Here is a 22,362-nt window from a genome sequence, read left to right on the forward strand (position 1 = left end):
TTGAGCATCTGTCTTAGCTCAGGTCGTGATCCCAGGGTCCTGGGATTGAGTCCCACATCGGACTCCCTGCAGGGAGCCTGCTTCTCCCTCTGTCTGTGTCTTTGCCTCTCTCTCTCTGTGTCTCTCATGAATAAATAAATAAAATATTAAAAAAAAACACACAAAACACTAAGGGCTAGCCAATCTTAGTTATTAAACATTTAAAAATAAATGAATGGGTAAGTGATAAAAATCCTGTCTTGATAAAAATATGTCTTGATCCCCTTCTGGTCCTTGACTGCTTTCCCCCAGGCCCTATATTAACCAGCTCTGAGGTCCTCCTCTTCCTTCCACTCAGGCACATCAGGACCAGTCCTGGATGGACTTCCCTGAAGACCACCCAGCTCCTGCTGAGGCTAGCCCCATTTCAAGAGAGGAACAGGAGCTTCACTATGCTTTCCTCCAATTTCCCAAGCTGAAGCCTCGGGAACAGGAAAGCATCAACACTGAGTACTCAGAGATCAAGACACACAAATGAGGAACTATTTTTCTCATAGTTCTGGAGGCTGGAAGTCTGAGATCAATGTGTCAGCAGAGGTCTCTCTCCTTGGCTTGTATTTGGCCATCTTCTCTCTGTGTCTTCACCTGGTCTTCCCTCTGTGTGAGTCTGTATCCTAATTTCTTCTTCTAATAAGGACACCAGATGTACTGGATTAGGGCCCACCCTAGTGACTTCATTCTAACTGAAATTTAAAGACCCTATCTCCTACAGTCTCATTCTAAGGTACTGGAGATTAGGACTTCCAATGTATTGTTAATCTTATGATTTTTCAGCCAATAATGCTCAGCCTTGACTATTTTAAAATTAATGGTCTTCTTGGCAATGGTTTGAATCTCCCAGTATGTGTGGAAAACCACAGGAATTGTGTTCAAAAGAACTGAGCTCAAAACCATCTATGCCATGGATTGAGAAATCAGGGAAGTCATCCTTATCCAGCCAGATGATCGCAGAAGATGGATGAGAGGTTACAAATAAAACAGATAAGTTCTGACACAAATGTTTTTGGGAACTCTGAACACATGGTATGTGTCAAGACTTCTGTTAGCTGCTTTAACAGAAAGTTTCTGCTAATGATTTCTCTGAAAGCTTGGAGGGGACAATCCCAGAGGCCACACAACTTTCCCGCCAGGATCAAGGCAAGGATGGCTGCCCTTACTACTTCTATTACACAGTATTTTGTAGATCCTTTCCAGTGCAATAAATGCAGGAAATAGAAATAAGAGTTATCCAGATCATAAAGTAAGAAGCAAAGCAGTTTTGGGGTACCTGGGTGGCTCCATCAGTTAAGCGTCTGCCTTCAGCTCAGGTCATGATCTCCAGGTCCTGGGATGGAGCCCTGAGTCCGGCTCCCAGCTTTGCAGTCTGCTTCTCCCTCTCCCTTTGCCTGCCCCACCTATATTCCCCTTCATGTTCTCTCTCTCTGTATCTCTCAAATAAATGAATAAAATATTTTTCTTAAAAAAATAAACAAAACAGTCTTTTTTTTCACAGATGTTATGGTTGTGCACATAGAAAATCTAAAGTTATCCACAAAAGAGGTACTAAAATCAATAAGAGAGTTCAGCAAGGTATTAAGATACTAGCTCAAATTATAAAATTTCTTTGCAATTCTATGTATTGGCCAAGGGCAATTAGGAATTCAATATTTTTTAAAGATGCAACTTATGGCAACATGAAAATATAAACTAACTTAGATGAAATCTATGCAAGTCCTGTACGTTGAAAAAAATGTTGCCGAAAGAAATGAATGAAGACCTAAATAAATGGAGATATATAACATGTTCATTGGTTGGAAGATTCAGTGTTGCTGGGTGTAGATTTTCCCAAATGGATTGATAAGTTCAATGTAATTTCAAATTCTCAGTGAGAGCTTTTATTTAGAGGCCCCAGGACCCACCTCTCCTTGGTGCTTACCCTCACCCCACAGCCCCAGGACCATGGCATGCCCCTCACCTGTCAGGTGAACTTGCCTGGGGCTGGAGTGACTACGATGAGGACCATCCATCTCAACATGTCTGTAAGAGCCAGGCCAGGACCTCCCCACTCCAGGTCTCTGATAGGGTCCTGAGGGCAGTGGGGTGGGGGGCCAGGGGCTAGGACACTGGATGCTGGTCCCAAAATCTGGGCTGAGAGGGGTCAGGAGGACACCTGTCTCCACCTTTTCCCCATTTATGCAGCTCATGGGGACAGAGGGCCAATGTCCACCAGCCCTATCCATTTACATGAATCCACCATGTCTTTCTGTTCCAGACTCTCCACAGAGTTTGATGATAACTTCTCCCAAGGAAATGGCACATGTAGTTTGGAGCCTCCTCCTGGGGTGTGGGGAGTGAGGGCAGGGCCGGAACCCCCCTGTGGGTGAACCCAGTGGTCCTCCCCCTTCCCAATCCCCATGGCCCTGTGAGCAGTTGTCCCCCTCAGCCTCCCCTTCCCCCACTTCCCCCCCCCCGCCCCATTATCAGGAGAACAAGGAGAACAGCAGATCTGCCCCTTATCATGCATCTCCTGATGACTCCTCCTGCCCTTTTATTTTTCCTAAAAACTGCTTATTTAGGTACTTCTAAACAGGTAATATATTCACATGGACAAACATTCAGAATGCACAGCAGTCTACCTGTGGTGGTAGTCCTCAGACACCCAGTCCCCTCCCGGGAAGTGACTGGTGTCCAAAGGCTGCTCTGAGCCTTGGTGTGTTCCCCTAGAGGGGTCCTATGCTATCAGTAGTACAGAGTGTCCACCTTCTTCTCTGTGACTTCTTCTCTGTTCCTTCCCACGGATGGATTCTGCTTCTGTGTGCATTTTCTTCTAATGGAAAATCATGGAATTCATTTTATTTTAATTGAAATGCTGCAATCAAGACTCTTGTACCTAGTTTCTGATGTTTGTGTTTATGCCTTTGGGATAAATTCCTAAAAATTAAGTACCTGGGTCATGTGTTCTATTTTTTTATTGGGATGTAATTGACACATAACAATAAATCAGTTTCAGGTATATAATGAAATGATTAGATATTTGTAGATATTGCAAAATGATCACCACAGTAATCTAGTTAACATCATCATACATAGTCACAAAATTCTTTTCTTGCTTTGAGGGCTTTAAGATCTGTTCTCTTTTTTTTTTAAGATTTTATTTATTTATTCATGAGAGACACACACAGAGAGAGGGGCAGAGACACAGGCAGAGGGAGAAGCAGGCTCCATGCAGGGAGCCCGATGTGGGACTCGATCCTGGGACCCCAGGATCACACCCTGAGCCAAAGGCAGCTGCTCAACCGCTGAGCCAGCCAGACGTCCCATAAGATCTGTTCTCTTAGCAACTTTCAAATATGCAACACAGTATTGTTAACTATAGTCACCTTGTTGTACATTATATCCCTGGGACTTACTTATTTTATAACTGGAAGTTTATATTTTTTGACCTCCTTCACCCATTTTGCCCACCACCCTCCTACATCTGTTTCTGGTAACCACCAATCTGTTCTTTATATCTATGAACTTGATTTTGTCTTTCTTTTTTTTCTTCCTTTCTTTCTCTCTTTCTTTCTTTTGGGGAGGTGTGTTTTTCTTTTTCAGATTCCACATATAAGTGAGATCATATGTATTGCTTTTCTCTGACTTATTTCACTTGGCATAATGCCCTCAAGTTCCATCCATGTCCTCATAAATAATATGTCCTTCTTTCTTTTAATGGCTAGATAATATTCCCATATATATTCTATGATATATATATCATATGTATGATATATGATTTCTATATCTCTCACATTTTCTTTATCCATTCACCCATCAGTGGACACTTAGGGTGTTCCCATATCTTGGCTATTATAAATAATGTTGCCATGAACATGGGGGTCCAGTTATCTTTTTGAATTAGTGTTTTCTTTTCTTTTTTTTTTTTTTTTTCAGATAAACACTCAGAAGTGGGATTACTGGATCACATGATAGTTCTATTTTCATTGTTTGACGAAACTCCGTAGCATTTTCATAGTTGTTGCACCAATTTGTATACCCACTTACAATGCCCTGGGGGTCTCCTTTTCTCCACCTTGTCTATTTTGGAGAAATAAGGCCAGATTATTTACTGCCCACCAGCTCTCCGTCAGAATACAGGTGCGCCCTGGGGTGAACGTTCTAGATCTCTGACATCAGGTGAAAGCTGGAATCTCCAGGGAGTTTTAATTAGCATTTCTGTTATTATAAATGATGTTGCACATGATTTTATATAATGACAAGTCGCTTGTGTTTCTTTTCTCTTTTTTTCTTTTTTTAAGTAGGCTCCATGCCCAATGTGGGGCTTGAACTCAGCACCCTGAGATCAAGAGTTGCAAGTTCTACCAACTGAGTTGGTGGGGAGCCTCTGTGTTTCTTTAATTTTGGCAAGTCTTTGCTCATATTCTTTGCTCAGTCTTCTACTTTGTGACTTGACTTTTATTATTCATTTTTGGACTTTTTTTTTTCAAGTTAGAGAAATTAGCTGTTTATCTGTAATAGGAGTTGCAAGCACTTAATGGGTATGCCACTGTGATTGTTTGTTTGGGTTTTTTGTTTGTTTTTGTTTTGGGTGGTCAGTGATTTTTTGATGCTTGGGGATCTATTCATATCTGTAGTAAACATTTATCAATCTTTTCTCTTACAGCTCTGCTTTTCCCCACTTTGAGTTCATAAAAACAAACTCTCTGCCTTTCCTCCTGTGCCCTGCTCTCTGAAGGCTTGCCTCCACTCCACACACTCTAGTTCTGACTCTGCAGGTCTTATTATATTTTCTCTGGGCACACTCAGGCCTTCGTCATCTTTGCATTCTCTAGTCTTCCTTCTTGCAATGCCCTGCCACAGCCCTATCATCATTTGGCTGTCCCTGCTTGCCCCTCCCACTTGACTTCAGAAGCTGCCTCCTCCAGGAGGCCCCCCTGGACTTGCCAGTCTCATTTGTGTTGCCATCTGCAGGGCCTGCCCAGCTCCGTGTCACTAACACCTCAACATGAGTCATGTGGTATTGGGAGCTCCTGGGTCCCTGTTCCCCACCAGACTGTGAGTTTCTAAGAGTGAGCCCCCTCAGAGATACTGCATTAAATCAGTAAACTGGTGTCAGGTGGAAATATAAGTAAAAGGACAGAGTTTTCTGGGTCAGTCTGGGTTCTGAATGAAGGACTTGGAATTTAGGGTAGGGCTGACAATGTGCATGGGTATCCTGAAAGCCCAAGACTCTCTGTCTGTGCTTCCTGGGGCCTACCTCCAGCCAGATTCCATCAGGGCAGGGATGAATCTGCATCAATAAGTGCAGAGAAAGAAGGACTTAGGCAGCCTCTTATGTTCACTCCTCCTCTCTGGGTTCCTCTCTGAGTCTTGGTCTATCTCGGGCTATGTCTATGTGCCCGACTCTATCCCTCTCTGCTGGTCTCCATTTGCATCCATCTGCTTTCTCTCAGCTTCTTTGTCTCTTTTACCCTCTGTCTCTTTCTCCAGCACCCGCAGTCCTTGGAGAACAGTTTGTCTCTTTCAGTCCTGGAGGGCTAATCCCTGCACCTGGTCTGTGTGATCAACAGCAACCCCCCAGCAGACTGAGCTGCACCTGTGGCAGCCTGACCCTGAGTGTCTCACAGCCCTCTCCACCTGGGGTGCTGACACTGCTACAGGTACACAAGGGAGATGAAGGAGGATTCACCTGTTGAGCTCAGGTGCTGTGGGTTCCCAGCCCGTCTCCCCGAGTGTCTCTCTGAGGAGTGAGTGTCCAGGGACTGCACACTGGACTTTAATGCCAGTGCCCTTCAGCTCCCTGGACCCTGAGCAGGCAGTCCCAGAGCCCTCTATCCAACTGCTGGTAGGGCACGGGGTGGGGTGAAGCCCAGATGCAGGTGGTCCCACATCCAGGGGTGCAGCAAGGCCTTGAGAACCAATGTCCAGAGCCCTGCTGGGAGCAAAGGACATAGGGTTGCAGTCAACCACATGAACACTCCCCCCCGGGGAAGGGGAGGCATAGGGAGGGCGGGGACATGTGGCTGAGTCCCAGAACCAGTGAGGAGGGACTGAACAGGTCAGAGAGCAGGGCAGGCAGGAGGCCCACCAGGGGGCAGGATTCCACTGAATGTGCAGATGGAATGTGCCTCCTGGGCTCAAGGTGATCTGTGGGACCAGACCTGCCCTCTCCTACCTCAATCACTCACTTCCAACCCCTTAACTGGGAACACGAGTGAGTCAGTTCACCCTGTACCACCACAGGTAGACTGAAAGACCCTGGTCTCTTCTCTCAGACTGAGGTTCCTCAGGAAGGAGACAGCCAGGCCTGCAGGGGGCATGGAGGAGGCAAATACCATCCCCAGTTAATCCCTCAGCTAAGTGATGTGGGCAGCTCACCATCCAACATCCCACCAGCACCTCCCCCAGGATGGCCCCAGGATTGTTCCACTCAGCATGGCCAGAGCTGAGCTGCCACATTCCTCCCAAGCCCACTTCTCTGCTGGGTTTCCCTCACATGGCTGACCTGGCCCCCATATATAAGACCAGAACTGGGGTGTGGCTCTCCACTGCGACCTCCCTCATTTCTGCCTGATCCAGTACCTCACTCAGTCTTCCCCATCCTCCCTCCTAAGCTCATCCTGATGCTGGTCTCCTCCCCATCCTGACCCTGCTTATTCCTGTGGCCTCCTCTCTTCCCTGGGCCTCTAACCCACCTGCCTCCTGCCTCCCTCTCTCTCCTCAACACACCGAGCCTTGGGAGATGTTTAGCGTCCACTTCCTCCCCATCATGAACAGCTATGATTCCTCTTGAGAGCCAAGACTGAGGTGCAAACAGTGGATTTGAAGGCCGGGCTTGGTCCATCCTCCACTTTACCCTCCACCCAGATCTCTACCTCTCCCTGCATCTTGCAGTGTCTCCACACACAGCTGGATCAGGGCCTTCATGACTGTGAGACTTTGCATATGCTGTTCCTTCTCATGAAATGCCCTTTCCTCCCCATTTTTGCATCTCCAGAGCCTGATCATATTCAGGGTCAGTATTAAATACCACCCACCTGTGTGTGTGTGTGTGTGTGTGTGTGTGTACCCACGTGTATATATATATATACACACACATGTAGTTGTATGGTTTTGAATGGAAGAATGATATTCAGTCATTTATTCATAGACTCATTCAGCAAATACACCTGCTATGTGCCAGCCTTGTTATAGGTGCCAGAGGTACATCTATAAACACAGCTTCAAAATTCTCTGTCATCCAAAGGACTTGATAGATGTTCTGCAAAGAAGATATACAAATGCCCAAGGATAACATGAAATAATAATTAACATCATTAGTCACTAGAGAAATGCAAGTCAAAACCACAGTGAAGCAATACTTCACATTCATTAGGACAGATCTCCTTGAAAAAAGAAGAAAAAGAAAAAAGGTAACAAGTGTTGGCAAAGACATGGACAAATGGGAACCCACACACTTTGCTTGTGGGAATGAGAAAGGTGCAGCCTTGTGGAAAACTCTTTGGAATCTCCTTTAAAAGTTAAAGAGAAATCAGGATGCCTGGGTAGCTCCATTGGATAGTATCTGACTCTTGATTTCAGCTCAGGTCATGATCTCAGCATCGTGGGATCGAGCCCCATGTCAGGCTCCTTGCTGGATGGGGAATCTGCTTGTGACTCTCTCCCTCTGCCTCTCCCCCTGCTAATGCAGTCTTTCTCTCTCTTTCTCAAATAAATGAATACATTTTTATATATTTTTTAAGGTTTTATTTATTTATTCATGAGAGACATAGAGAGAGAGGCAGAGACATAGGCAGAGGGAAAAGCTGGCTCGCCGCACGGAGCCAGATGTGGGACTTGATCCCAGGATCCTAGAATCACGGCCTGAACCAAAGGCAGATGCTCAACTGCTGAGCCAACAGGCATCCCATAAATAAATCTTCAAAAATAAATTAAACAGGGATCCCTGGGTGGCTCAGCTGTTTAGTGCCTGCCTTCAGCCTAGGGCGCGATCCTGGAGTCCTGGGATCGAGTCCCACATCGGGCTCCCTGCATGGAGCCTGCTTCTCCCTCTGCCTGTGTCTCTGCCTCTGTGTGTGTGTGTGTGTGTGTGTGTGTGTGTGTGTGTGTGTCTGTGTCTTATGAAAAAATAAATAAAATCTTTAAAAAAATAAAAAAATAAACAGAATTACTGTATGACCCAGCACTTGCATTCCCAGGTATATACTCAAGGAAATTGAAAGCATCACCTAAAACAGATACTTGTGGATCATTGTTCCATGGTAGCATTACTCACGGTAACAATGGAAACAGTCCTGATGTCCATCATCAGAATGGAATATCACACACAATGGAATATCATGCAGCCACAATAGGGATTACCCTTGAAAACAATATGCTAAAGGAAAAAACCAGACACAAAAGGACAAGCTCTGTTTGATTCTGCTTATCCGAGCTACCCAGAACAGGCAAGCTCATGGAAACAGAAAGTAGAATGGGAGTTGTTCTGAGTTTGGGGATGGGGGTGGGTGGAGGTTGTTGGGCAACTGTGCAGAGTTTCTGTTGGGGATGATGAAAAAGTTTTGGAAAGAGTTGGTGGTGATAGTTGCACAACATTGTGAGTGTACTTAGTGTCTCTGAATTGTACCTTATACAATGTTAAAAATGGCAAATTTCGGGACACTTGGGTGACTCAGTGGTTAAGCATCTGCCTTTGGCTCAGGTCGTGATCCCGGAGTCCTGGGATCAAGTTCCATAATAGGCTCCCTGGAGGGAGCCCACTTCTCTGTCTGCCTATGTCTCTGCCTCTCTCTGTGTGTCTCTCATGAATAAATAAATAAAATATTTTTATAAAAAGATCCTGGGTCTCCAGGATCACACCCTGGGCCGAAGGAGGCGCTAAACCGCTGAGCCACCCAGGCTGCCCAATAAATATAATTTTTTTAAAAAAAGCAAGTTTTATTTTGTGAGTGTTTTACCACAAAACAAAACAAAACAAGGGAACACTAAGCACATCTGTCATCAAGGTGCTGTTCTTATGAGACAAGAATAAAAAAGTAAATAATAAATAAAAATAGAGTATGTCACATATTCATAGAGGCCTGGAGAAAAAGCTCTCAAGGAAAGGAGCATGTGGTGTCTTGGGCTGGGTTTTCTGGAGTTGAGAGGCTGTGGAGGTTATGTTTGAACTAAGACTCCAAGGTAGGAAGAAGCAGACTCTTTGTTTGCCTAAAAGGAATCCTCTTAGGGGAGCAGTGAGTGCAGTAGCTCCGAGACCGGCAGCACAGAAGTGCAAAGGTGGGGGAGCCCGGAGGATGATGCAGATCCTGTGGAAGACCACTGCAGACCACTGCAGCCTTCAAGGAGAGCAGACACATGCTAGGACCCTCATTTAGGAGGATCCCCATGGCTACTCAGTTCAGAATCAGCCAGACTGCGTCCGTGGGAGCAAAAAAGAGATGTGGCACAGCCCTGGGGGTGGGGGGTGGTTGTCCAGGTGCGCTGGGCCAAGGATACACTGCAGGTGGGGGAATATTTCTAGATATATTCTGAAGGTCAAGCTAACAGCATGTTCTAATGGAGGAGGGGGTGGGGGATAGAGAAGAGCAAAAATGATGCCCAGTATCTCCCCTGAGCAGCTGGAAGGGCAGAGTCCTCTTATGGGGAGGACTTCAGAGAGCTGGGTTTTGAAGGATGATGTTCATTCTGAGAAGCCACTTGACATCCAACTGGGGATGTCAGGGAGGGCTGAATTTGAACGTCCAGAATCACAAGAGTAGTCACAGCTAGCTTGACGTGGTAATAGAGAAGGTTCACAAAAGGGTATGGCCTTTCCTCAAGAAATTAGTAATAGAGGGATCCCTGGGTGCCGCAGCGGTTTGGCGCCTGCCTTTGGCCCAGGGCGCGATCCTGGAGACCCGGGATCGAATCCCACATCGGGCTCCTGGTGCATGGAGCCTGCTTCTCCCTCTGCCTCTCTCTCTTTCTCTCTCTCTGTGACTATCATAAATAAATAAAAATTAAAAAAAAAAAAGAAAGAAATTAGTAATAGAATTGCCATATAATCTGGTAATTCCACATCTGGGTACATATGCAAAAGAATTGAGAACAAGGGGCAGCTCGGGTGGCTAAGTGGCTTAGCACCGCCTTCAGTCCAGGGCGTGACCCTGGAGACCCAGGATTGAATCCTACGTCAGGCTCCCTGCACGGAGCCTGCTTCTCCCTCTGCCTGTGTCTCTGCCTCTGTCTCTGTGTCTCTCATGAATAAATAAAATCTTAAAAAAAAAAAATTGTCAAATTCCTGAAGACAAAGCATGCAACAGTGGTTGCAGGGACTGGGAGGAGAGGGGAATGGAGAGTTGTTCTTTAATGGGTATAGTTCAAGTTTTGCAGCTTGAAGAGAGTTGTTCTTGTTTACTACATGTCAAAAATAATCTCGTACTCGTATTTTTAGAAAATACCTAAGGACACATGGCAAAGTCACAGGTGCCTGCAGCTCTGAACCCCCCAGGGACAGTATTGTGTGGCTGGGGAGGAATTGGCACCCTGGGTGGGGACCATGTCACAAGGTGGACCAGGTTAGGCCCAACTGGCTTGTCTCCAGGTCCCCCAACACAGATGTTCACTAAGTATTTGGGGAATGAATGAATGAATGAATGAATGAATGAATGGCTCCTGCCTTCACTACACCCAGGACTCCTTCTTTTCTTCTGCTCCAGACACTCACACAAACCTAAAGAATCCTTTAGAACCTGGAAGCTCTAGATGAAGCTGTGACCCCTCCAGATCTAGCCAGGAACTGACTAGCTCCCAGTATAGACCATGCTGCTCAGACAATCACCTCAGTTGGAGGACGAGGAGACTCACTGTGTCTCATGCCTCACATGTCCTCAGAAATCCCAGTCCAGGCTCTGGTGCCATAGGGAAGTGCCAAGATGGGGGCAGGACACGCAGTCAGGTGCTGGCCTCTCCTTCCTGGGGAGGGCGTCTTCTGGGTCTCTGGCCAGGAAATGTGGCAGGCTCTGTGCAGAGATGGGGCCAGCTCTGGGGCTGCAGTTCCTCTTCTGAGAACCACCAGGACTCAGGCTCCTCCCTGGCACCTCTCCTTCACCCACAGGAAGCCCACACACCCTCCATCTCAAATATGCTGCTGCTGCCGCTGGTGCTGCCCTTGCTGTGGGCAGGTGAGTGGGCCCAGGGGAAGAGGCTGAGCAGGCAGAAGCCACTGCCTCCATTGCCTCCACTGGCTCCATTCCCTCCAGGGTTCTCTAATTCCGATTCGAGGTACTGGCTGCAAGTTCAGGAGTCCCTGACGGTGCAGGAGGGCCTATGTATTTCTGTGCCCTGCAATTTCTTCTACCCCAAGAATGGCTGGGCTGACTCTGACCCTGTTCATGGCTACTGGTTCCGGGAAGGGGCCTCTACGTCCCAGGATGCTCCAGTGGCCACAAACAACCCACATCGTAAAGTACAGGAGGGGACCCAGGACCGATTCTGCCTCCTTGGAAACCCCCTGGAATATGACTGCTCCCTGGAGATCAAAGATGCACAGAGAAGGGACTCGGGGACATACTTCTTCAGGGTGGAGAGAGGGTCTTATGTGAGATATAATTACCTACAGAACCAGCTCTCCGTGCATGTGACGGGTAAGAAATGGGGCCAAGAAAAGGACACATGCCACATGCATGGGTCCTGAGGGCTCCTGGGGCAGGACTAGGAGGGGATCCCTGATTTCCATCCTGTCTGAGGAGGAGACAGCTGGCCTGGGGGTAGAGGCTGCTTCTAGGGGCACACTCAGGTACCATCTCCAGGATCTCTGTCTCTCTGTCTCTCTCCTCCTCAGCTCTGACAAAGACACCTGACATCCACATCCAAGAGCCCCTAGAATCTGGCCACCCCAAGAACATTACCTGTAGTGTGCCGTGGGTCTGTAAGAGGGGAACACGCCCCACATTCTCCTGGATCGGGGTCGCCCTCCCCTCCTGGGGCTCCAAGAGTCGCTACGCCTCTGTGATCACCCTCACACCAGGGCCCCAGGACCACGGCACCAGCCTTACCTGTCGAGTGACCTTCCCTGGAGCTGGTGTGAGCACAGAGAGGACCATCCAGCTAAACGTGTCTTGTGAGTGCTAGGGAGGGGGAGGCAGGGCTTGAGTGGGATACTCGGGAAGAATTCTTAGAGCCACAGAATCAAGATGGAGCAAGTACCCAGGCTCCATCCCCTTGCTCACGGCCACCTCATCATACTGCAGGTGGCCGATTATTTGTTTCTGTTTCAGATGCCCCACACAACCTGACCATCCTCATCTTCAGGGGAAACAGCACAGGTGGGTGAGGTCTGAGGCACAACTGGTATCTCAGAGGTCAAATAAGGGAATGTTGCAAGGGTCTGGCGGAATGAAGCCCCATTGCCCCTTAATCGCTCCCTGGTCCCAAATCTGCCTCACCCCACCACCTGGCTGGACTCTCTGGGGTCACTCTGAATCCTAGCTGACCACTCACTGTCACCATGGCTGCTTTCTCTCCCCTGACCTCTCTCCTCTCATTTTCCCATCGGACCCTTTTCGTGATTCTCCACTCTCCCTGTGGCCATGACATCTCTGTCCCACCAGGAGCCTTAGATACAAGTTCCTATAGCTGGGCACTGGGCCCCTGGCTGCTTTCTGCATGACGCCGTGAATAAGCCTGTGCCCTGGTGCTTCCAGTCCTGTGTCTGCCCAGGGATCCTCCCAGTCTCTGTCCATCTCTGTCCAGTCCAGATCATCCTGAGCCCCCTCTGCTACCTTGGGGAGGCCTTTCCCACCTGAGCAACCTGAGTCCATATCCTGGAAGTCACTTTTTTTATTTATTTCTAAAAGATTTTATTTATTTATTCATGAGGGACACACAGAGAGAGAGAGTCAGAGACACAGGCAGAGGGAGAAGCAGGCTCCATGCAGGGAGCCCAATGTGGGACTTGATCCCAGGAATCCAGGATCACACCCTGAGCCACCCAGGTCTCAACCGCTGAACAACTCAGGCATCCCTGGAAGTCACTTTAGACATTTCTGTGCCCCACCCAATGTTCCCCACAACCAGCGAGTTTTGCAAACTCAACTTCAGGAAAATGTCTTAAGTGGCTCTCTTTCTCCATCCCCACGGCAGCAGCCCCACCTCGGGCCTCCACCTTCTCTTACCTGGACATGGTGAGACCACCTGCATCTGGACCAGCTTCCTCTCTGGCCTGCCAGTCTCTGCCCCCATCCCCACCGTCCCCTCTAGCCCACCCTGGCCCAAAGGTGCCTCCACCTTCCCTAGATCTGGCCCTGTTCCTCCCCTGTCTAGACCCTCCCATGGTTCCCTGTGGCCCTCAGAGGAAAGCCTGGGAGCAACACCTGTGCGCGAGTCTCCAGGTCAGACCTACGTGTGTCCATGCCCCTCGTCAGAATCATACATCAAAGGGACCGCCTCCTGGGATGTTCTCTGCCATGTCCAGACATGCCAGCTCTCGCTCAGGGAGCCATTCACCTGTCCTGGCCTCATTGGGTACCATTCCTTCTCCCCACCCCACCAGATGGCTCGTCACTCTTACTTGCCTTTGCTGGTAACACTTGTCTGAGAGACACTATTTTCCACACCCGTGTCTGTGGAAGGCCAGAGGGAGAGAAGGGGCCCTCAGCTGTGCCCTTCTGGCTCTCTCTGTCCCCTAGTACCAGAGGCCCTGGGCAATGCCACCTCTCTGCGAGTTCAGAAGGGCCAGTCTCTGCGCCTGGTCTGTGATACTGACCACAAGTTCCCTGTGATGCTGAGCTGGTCCCGAGGAAGCCTGACCCTAAGCCCCTCCAAGCCCTCGGATCCCAGGGTCCTGGAGCTGCCCCGGCTGGTCCTGGGCGATGAAGGAGAATTCACCTGCCGAGCTCAGCACTTGCAGAACTCCAACCACGTCTCCCTGAACCTAGTTATGCAGGGTGAGTATGTGCGGGACACCTGCATTCTGACAGGGGGCTGTGAATGGGACTAAGGTTCGGAATTCAGGAAACTCCCTCTCAGTGAGTGGGTGGCTCAGTCAGTTAGGCGTCTGCCTTTGGCTTGGGTCATGATCTCAGGGTCCTGGGATTGAGTCTATCATTGGGCTCTCTGCTCAGAGGGGAGTCTGTTTCTCCCTTTGCTTCTCCCTCTGCCTCTTTCTCTGTGATTGTCTGGCTCTCACTCTCTCTCAAATAAATAAATCTTTTTTTTTTTTTTTAAAGGAAACTCACTCTCCTCCTCTTCTCTCTCCTCCTCCTGTAGGTACCTCCAGTTCCTGCCCCCAGAACTCAGGGGAGCAGGGGGGCACCTGGCCTCTGGTCCTCACCCTGATCAGAGGGGCCCTCATGGGGGCTGGCTTCCTTTCCACCTATGGCCTCACCTGGATCTACTATACCAGGTGAGAAGTCCTTTCTCACAGCATCCCAGATTTTGGGACACCTTGGGTGGTTTCACTCTTCTTGTCCTCTCCAGAGCAAGCTACCCACAGAACTGGCCTCTTATCTCAGAACTGTGTTTCCCCTACAGGTTCAGAGGCTCCAAAGGGGGTAAGTCTGCAAGTTGTAACTGAGGATCTGTCAAACCACAGTATCCTAGACTCACCCCTGCACTACTCTGTGGAACAAGGAAATACTAGAGGACTCGACCCCACCTCCTCTCCAGAAATAATACCTCTTCACTTCTGATCCTTAAGATTCTTCCTGATGGTTCCACATCCATGGTGGGGAGGGTGAATGAGGACATAGACAGATTTTTTCGTTATTATTAATTGAATTATGTATACTCCATGTAATATTTTGCTTCTGTGTGCTTATTGTAATTCGATTTGGATAAGCCCAAAATTCAACCCCATAATATATTGTTATAAATCTCATAATATTTCTCAAAGCAGTGAATTTTAGGACTGCCTGGGTGGCTCAGTGGTTGAGCATCTGCCTTTGGCTCAGGGCAAGATCCTGGAGCCCTGGGGTCGAGTCCCAAATCTGGCTCCCTGCATGGAGCCTGCTTCTTCCTCTGTCTATGTCTTTGCCTCTCTCTCTATATATCTCTTGTGAATAAATAAATAATCTTAAAAAAATAGCCAAGCAGTGAATTTTAAAGAGATTTTTTAAATTAGAAAAATAAACTATTTCATATTTATCCACATATTAACCATTCAGTAGCTTTTCATTCCTTCGTATACCTTCAGGTTTCACTTTCCTTTTGCCTGAATCTATCTTTCTTGTGATTGTAGGTATGCTGGTGGCGAATTCTCTCAGCTGTTATTTATCTAGAGGAGTTTCTGTTTCCCTTAGCTTGCAAAGATATTTTTTTATGGGATAAAGAAGTTTAGGGTAACATTTTCTTCCCTTTCAGTTCTTCAAATTCTTTTGTCTTTCATAGTTTCTTGTGAGAATTCTGTAAAGCTTTTTCTTCCTTCCTTCCTTCCTCCTTCCTTCCTTCCTTTTTTTTTTTTTTTTTCCATCTGTAGTTTGTCTTTTTCTCTGGCCAGTTTTAATATTTTCTCTTTTTTCCCTGGGTTTAAATAATTTGATTAATATATGCCTTGGGGTGTGTGTGTGTGTGTGTGTGTGTGTGTGTGTTGAGAAGGGACAGGGAGAAAGGAAGAAAGATATTATCCTGTTTGGCATTTGCAGAGTACCTTGAGTCTGTGGTTTTACAATTACAATCAAATTTGTAAAAGTGAAGCCAATATTTATTTAAATGTATATATATATATATATTTTTTTTCTATTCTTCCTTTCTCTCATCTTCTCTGGGCCTCTCCTTTTACATATGTTATGTGGCCTGATGCTATCTCACAGGGCCCTGAACATCTGTTTGCCGTTTTACAGACCCTTCCCCCCCCCTCTGTCTGCTGTTCGAACAGGATCTACTGCTACATCTCCAAGTTTGCTGATCATTCTTCTACAATGTTGAATCTATTGTTCAATGGAACTCTCATTGCAGATAATGTATTTTCTTCTTTAAAAGTTACATTTCTTGGGGGCACCTGAGTGGCTCAGTCATTTGGTATCCATCTCTTGATTTTGGCTCAGGTCATGATCTCAGGGTCATGAGATCCAGCCCTGCATTGGGCTCTGTCCTTAGCAGAGTCTGCTTGAGATTTTCTCTTCCTTTCCCTCCACCCTCCCCCTGCTCTTTCACACACACATGTATGTGCTTTCCTCTCTCAAATAAATAAATAAACTCTTTTTAAAAAGTCACATTTCCAGGACACCTGGGTGGCTCAGTGGTTGAGTATCTGCCTTTGGCTCAGGTCATGAGGTCCTGGGATTGAGTCCTGCATTGGGCTCCCCTCAGGGAGCCTGCTTCTCCTTCTGCCTATGTCTCTGCCTCTCTCTCTCTGTGTCTCTCATGAATAAATAAATAAAAATCTTTTTAAAGATTTTTTTGTGTGTGTGGCTGACTGCTTGGTTTTGTTTTATTCCTTTATTCATTTATTTATTTATTTATTCATTTATTTACTTACTTACTTATTTTTAAAGATTTTATTTTTTTATTTATGAGAGACACACAGAGAGAGAGAGGCAGAGACACAGGCAGAGGTAGAAGCAGGCTCCATGCAGGGAGCACGATGTGGCACTCGATCCCGGGTCTCCAGGATCATGCCCTGGACCGAAGGTGGCCTAAACCGCTGAGCCACCCCGGCTGCCCTAAAAATCTTTTTAAAAAGTTACACATCCTGTTTTTAATCTTATACTTCTTCGCTTATTATATAATGGTAATTTTTTCCTTTACATCCTTCAATATTTCCGGCACATACTTGTAATAACTCTTTTAATGTCTTTGTCTCCTAGTTCTGCCCTCTGTGTCATGTCTGACTCTGATTCCACTGGAGGACTTTTCTCTTGTTGAGTGTGTTTCTCATGTGTTCATACTTCTTTGTGTGTCTAGTAATTTTCATTGAATACTGGAAATTATCAATTTTATGTGGCTGACTGCTTGGTTTTGTTGTATTCCTTTATTTATTTGCTTATTTTTAAAGATTTTATTTATTTATTCACGAGAGACACACACAGAGAGAGGCAGAGACACAGGCAGAGGGAGAAGCAGGCTCCATGCAGGGAGCCCGACGCGGGACTGATCCCGAGATTCCAGGATCACGCCCTGGGCCAAAGGCAGGCACCAAACCGCTGAGCCATCCAGGGATCCCCTGTTGTATTCCTTTAAAAACACTAGTCATTTTTTTAAAAGCAGTTAAGTTACTTGCATGTTGGACCAATTTTTAAAAATATTTATTTGACAGAGAGAGAATGAAAAACACAAGCAGGAGGAGGGGCTGAGGGAGAGGGAGAACAGGCTCCCTACTGAGCAGAGAGACCCATGTAGGGCTCAATTCTAGGACCCTGGGATCATGACCTGAGCTGAAGGCAGGCGCTTAACTGACTGAGTCACCCAGGCACCTCTGGGCCATATTCCTAAGATTCTTTAATTTTCAGCTCCTCCTAAGACAGGTCTAGTGTTTGACTAATTTTCTTTCACTTGAATGCCATGGCCCTTTTGGTGATTTTACTGAATGCCCCATGGATTCAAGGAGATATTTTCACTCTGGCTGGAGGGAATATACACAAGACCAAGCCCTTTGTGAGCACTGGGAATCTCCCATCTAATAACTCTCCAGTAATTATTCTCCCCTTAGAAATTACTCAGGGCACCTGGGTGGCTCAGTGGTTGAGCAACTGCCTTTGGTTCAGGTCGTGATCCCAGGGTCCTGGGATCAGAGTCCCACTTCAGGCTCCCTTCAGGGAGCCTACTTCTCCCTCTGCCTGTGTCTCTGCCTCTCTCTGTGTGTCTCTCATGAATAAATAAATAGAATCTTTAAAAAATATATATTCTCATTTGGCCTCATTGGGTTTTACCCTGTGCACATGCAGATTCTTATTTTGCCAACCACTCAAGGACCTTTCTTGGAGACCTTGAACCCTTTCTTCACAATACTCTCTATTGTCTGAAACTCTGACCTACATATGTTAGCTATGTCGGTCTCCTTATCCCTCAAGTCTGTCTCTTCAACCCAGTGAAGTTTCAGTCCCCCTCCCTTTTTTAAAGATTTTATTATTTATTCATGAGAGACAGAGAGGCAGAGACACAGGCAGAGGGAGAAGCAGGCTCCATGCAGGGAGCCTGATGTGGGACTTGATCCCGGGACTCCAGGATCACGCCCTGGGCCGAAGGCAGGTGCGAAACTGCTAAGCCACCCAGGGATCCCCATTTTCAGTCCCTTTTATTATGACCTCATCCCCTTCTCACTCTGCTAGTTGCAAACAACTGCCTCACAAAAAACCTGGGTGATTTTATGGTTAACCTCATTTTTGTCCTTCTCTCAAGGATCACAGTTCTTCCCTGCCTGTGTTTCACGTATGAAAACAGAGGCTTCTTATATTTTGTTTGGCATTCCAGTTTTTTACAGGAGGAGAATTCTGTACCCTATACTCTCTTATGCTAAGAAGCAGAAGTCCCCAGCAGACCTTTTTTTTCTTCTTAAGATTTTATCCATCCATTCATGACAGACACACAGAGAGAGGCAGAGACAGGCTGAGGGAGAAGCAGACTCCCTGAAAGGAGCCGGATGTGGGACTAGATCCCGGATCCTGGGATCACGCCCTTGGCCAAAGGCAGACACTCAACCACTGAGCCACCCAGGTGTCCTCCCAGCAGACTTTTAATAACTGCTTTATGGAGGTATAGCTTATACAGTGTAAAATTAATTCATTGTAAGTGTACAGTTCAACGATTTTTGGGTAAATTTATAGAGTTATATAGTCATTGTTACACATTTTGATTAGCATAAAGAGGACCCTTATGCCCATTTGCAATAAATACCTCTCCCTTCACAGCTCCAGGAAATCATTGATCTGCTTTCAATCTCTAATGAACTGATGAACTGTTTTTATAAATATTTCATATACATGGAATCACATAATATAAAGTCTATTGTGTCTGCTATCTTTCACTAAGTATTACATTTCTGAGGTTCAACCATGTTAGAGCACATACTAATAGCTAATGACATTTTGTTCTCAATATTATTACATTGTGTGAGTATATACCACATTTCATTTATGTGTTCACCAGTTAATGGACATTTCAATTGTTCCCAGTTTTGGCTTTTAAGAATAATGTTGCTGGTTCCACTTCCATCCCTATACCAGTTCAGGATAATGGAAACTCTATTCCAGGTAGGTAGAGCAAGAACACAAGGCTTCCTCTCCTCCAAGTCCCAAGTCGAGAATTATGGTACCCTCCCAGGAAAGGGCAGGCTGCCAGCACTTTTCATTCCCTGCCAGCTGTGTGTTAAAGGGACTAAATATCAGGTGAATATAGCTGAGAAGGTAGGGGCTCTCTTCCTCAAGCTGCTCCTTATCCACACGGCCAAGACTCTAGCTCTGAACACTGGCATTGATAGGAAAGGGCATGATGGACAGTATTTTCTAGAGTCAGAAATGTTCAATTACCTTGGTAAGGATTTTAGTTAGATGAATATATGCCAGCTTACCAAGTGATGTCTCAGCTCTAATAGGTATCTGTCTTAGTCAGTTCAGGCTGCTTTAAAAGAGCACTACAGACTGGATAGTTTACAGACATCAGAAATTTATTTCTCACAGTTTTGAAGGCTGAGAAATCCAAGATCAACGTACCAACATATCTGGCACCTGGTGAGAGCACATGTCCTGGTTCACAGGGACAAGGGTACTTTCCGCAGTCTCTTTTGTAAGGGCACAAATCTCACTCAGGAAATTACCCTCACAACCAAATCATCTCCCAGATGTCCCCTCTCTGAATACCAACGCACTGGGGAATAGGGCTTCAGCATATGAATGTTGGAGGAATACAACATTCAGTCCATAACAAAGGTTAAAGCTGTAATTGATAAATATTCTGCAGTCATTCATGTTATCCTGGACTGGGGTGGGGATGGGGGCTATGTCGTCATTTTGTGGCTTAGACGATCTGTCTGTGTTAAGGCATGACTATGGAGTAGTCTTATCCTTATCTTATTCTACTCCAGTCACAAAGTGGGTTTGTCTGGTGTGAAATCCTGTGAAATCATTTATATTTAATAGGAGAACACCAGGGCCTGTCTGTCAATGCCAGCAGGGGCTGCTTTACACTTTATTAAAGGGAAAAAAATTAAAGTATTGGAGTAAAGAGATAGTAAGCTGGGGAAGTAAACAGGAACCAGATCACAGAGAGCCTTGGGTCTTCACGTAAAGAGTTAGTATTTCACTTTGGAAAATAGATAGTTGGAGATCCGTGGGAGGCACAGTGGTTTTGCGCCTGCCTTTGGCCCAGGGCGTGATCCTGGAGTCCTGGGATCGAGTCCCACATCAGGCTCCCTGCATAGAGCCTGCTTCTCCCTCTGCCTGTGTCTCTGCCTCTCTCTCTTTCTGTGTGTCTCTCATGAATAAATAAATAAAATCTTTTTTAAAAAAAAGAAAAAGAAAAGAAAATAGGTAGTTCACACGGACTGTCAAAACACATGCCAGTGAATAGCAATTACATCTGAAAACAAAGCACTGAACTTACAAAATTTTTCCTTATACTAGAAATTAGCAAATCCAAATTTATCCTGTAGTAGTATTTCTCTCACCTTCTTGCTTTTTAATATGCTATCTCCACTTGAAGAGAAAAGGGTGAAGGTCCAGCTGAGAACACAACCCCAACCTAGACAATTCGAGGATGGGACCTGATAACACCACATGCTATATACTATGTCACCCCCCCCCCCAATCTGTATGTTGAAATTTACCGGACCCCCGCATGTGATGGTAGTAGGAGGTGGTGCCTTGGAGAGGTGATTAGGCCGTGAGGCTGGAGGTCTCCTGAATGGGACTTAGTGCCCTTGTAAAAGAGGCCCCAGAGACTCCCTGGACCCTCCTATCACCCTGTGAGGGCAAGGCGGTCTAGAAAGTTCTCCTCTGTGAGTCAGGAAGTGGGCTCTTCCAAGATACAGAATCAGCCAGCTCCTTGATCTTGGACTTGCGGACCCAAGACTGTGAGAAGTGAATGTTCCCTGCTTAAGCCACCCAGTCTGTGATATCTCTGTTATAGCCCAGATGAAGCCATCACAGGAACATGTTTTCCCCCCCTGGCTGTCACATGGTGAGTGTGCCTGGGCAGGACTCCATTTGAGAATGATGTGTGAGCATGGGACAGTACTGAAGTGTTTTATTTGTTTATTTTTAAGTATTTATGTATTTATCTGAGAGAGAGAGAGAGAGAGAGAGAGAGAGAATGGGAGAGAGAGAATGAGGAGGGAGGGCTGCAGAGGAAGAGGGAGAAGCAGGCTCCCCGCTGAGCATGGAGCCAACTTGGGGCTCGATCTCAGGACCCCAGGAGCATATACTTAACTAAGCCACCTAGGCGCGCCAGGCGCGCCTACTGAAGTGTTTTAAATTGGGGAGGGTGGTTTGCAGTGAGGGAAGGAGAGTGGTCACGGTGACTTCTTTAATAGCTCCCCCCACCCCCCGCAGAGACTCGGTCTATTGAGATGCAGTGAAAGAACAGTCATAATTTGCAGGTGCAATGAGAATCAACGTAGCCTCTTGGGAAGAGCCGAGATTGCAAATATATGCAGCACCAGGGAAATAGTCCCCGTGGAGCTGCGGCTTCTCCAGCACCACCATCAGCAGCACCGGCCCTCGTGCCCGGGGCTCCGCGGGGGTCCTCGGCGCTTCGGAGGTGGCGCGCCTCCTGGCGGCGGCGCCCTGAACTGCGGTGGAGACGGCGAGGCACCGGGGACAGGTCCTTTGCGGACAGATGACAGGAAGAGGACGGTGTGTGTGTGTGTAAGGGCTGGGGAGGATAAGGTGCCCCTTTCCCCTACTAGAGTCCCCTCGGCACTCAGGGCCTCAACTGCAGCCAGTCCCCGACTCTTCATCCTTAACTGGGACCCTTTCCTACATCCCCTCGATGCCTCGCTCCAGTCTCAGGCCCACACCCCTGCTTCCTCCCCAGGCCCAGTCCAGAGCTAACTACCTCTCTCTTCCCTCTCAACTTCTCTCGCCCCATACCCGCGCCCCACCTTTGTCTCACTTCCTCTCAAAGTCTATCTTAGCGCCTCCGTTGTGACATCAGGGGTAAATGGAGCAGATACGCAACATTTGTTAATGAGAGGAGAGGGGAGGCCTGCAGAGCTGGTAGTTTTTTCTTTTTCTTTTTTTTTTTATTTAATTTATTTATTCATGACAGATACACAAAGAGAGGCAGAGACAAAGGCAGAGGGAGAAGCAGGCTCCCTGAGGGGAGCCCGATGCGGGATTCGATCCCAGGACCTGGGAATCCCGACCTAAGCCCCGAAGGTACAGGCTCAACCACTGAACCACCCAGGTGCCCCTGTTCGTTTGTCTTAAAGGAATA

General features: G+C 47.0%; 2 protein-coding genes across 8 annotated transcripts in view; both read left to right on the plus strand.

The window, feature by feature from the left end:
* Nucleotides 1-22,362, plus strand: part of LOC112645046 (sialic acid-binding Ig-like lectin 10) — a 48,475-nt gene that overhangs the window by 8,012 nt on the left and 18,101 nt on the right. For 2 of the 3 annotated variants that reach the window (XM_025424050.3, XM_025424053.3), the window contains exon 8: nucleotides 338-1,490. The exons of the other annotated variant lie outside the window; for it this stretch is intronic. In XM_025424050.3, the coding sequence (XP_025279835.3) occupies nucleotides 338-517 (180 nt within the window). In that variant the 3' untranslated portion in view covers nucleotides 518-1,490. Of the gene's footprint in view, nucleotides 1-337; nucleotides 1,491-22,362 lie in introns of those variants that run through there. 3 annotated transcript variants of the gene reach the window in all.
* LOC112645047 (sialic acid-binding Ig-like lectin 14) lies at nucleotides 10,991-15,078 on the plus strand. Of its 5 annotated transcripts, none has more exons than XM_035710953.2 (8): nucleotides 11,010-11,639; nucleotides 11,837-12,115; nucleotides 12,273-12,320; nucleotides 13,138-13,178; nucleotides 13,318-13,576; nucleotides 13,683-13,940; nucleotides 14,263-14,398; nucleotides 14,527-15,078. In XM_035710953.2, the coding sequence occupies exons 1-8, from the start codon at nucleotides 11,138-11,140 to the stop codon at nucleotides 14,567-14,569; spliced, it is 1,566 nt and encodes a 521-aa protein (XP_035566846.2). In that variant the 5' UTR covers nucleotides 11,010-11,137; the 3' UTR covers nucleotides 14,570-15,078. The 5 variants fall into 5 exon arrangements, with proteins under 5 accessions (XP_025279840.3, XP_035566846.2, XP_035566849.2 ...); XM_035710956.2 differs by having other exon boundaries at nucleotides 13,141-13,178; XM_035710958.2 differs by lacking the exon at nucleotides 13,138-13,178 and having other exon boundaries at nucleotides 13,318-13,518.

This window comes from Canis lupus, chromosome 1 (assembly GCF_003254725.2).
Source record: "Canis lupus dingo isolate Sandy chromosome 1, ASM325472v2, whole genome shotgun sequence".
Taxonomy (NCBI): Eukaryota; Metazoa; Chordata; class Mammalia; order Carnivora; family Canidae; genus Canis; species Canis lupus.

Coding starts and splice junctions, on each gene's coding strand:
- LOC112645047 (XM_035710953.2), top strand. CDS start 11,138: ATGCTGCTGCTGCCGCTGGTGCTGCCCTTGCTGTGGGCAGGTGAGTGG. Junction 12,116..12,272: donor CATCCAGCTAAACGTGTCTT/GTGAGTGCTAGG, acceptor TTTCTGTTTCAG/ATGCCCCACACAACCTGACC. Junction 14,399..14,526: donor ACCTGGATCTACTATACCAG/GTGAGAAGTCCT, acceptor TTTCCCCTACAG/GTTCAGAGGCTCCAAAGGGG.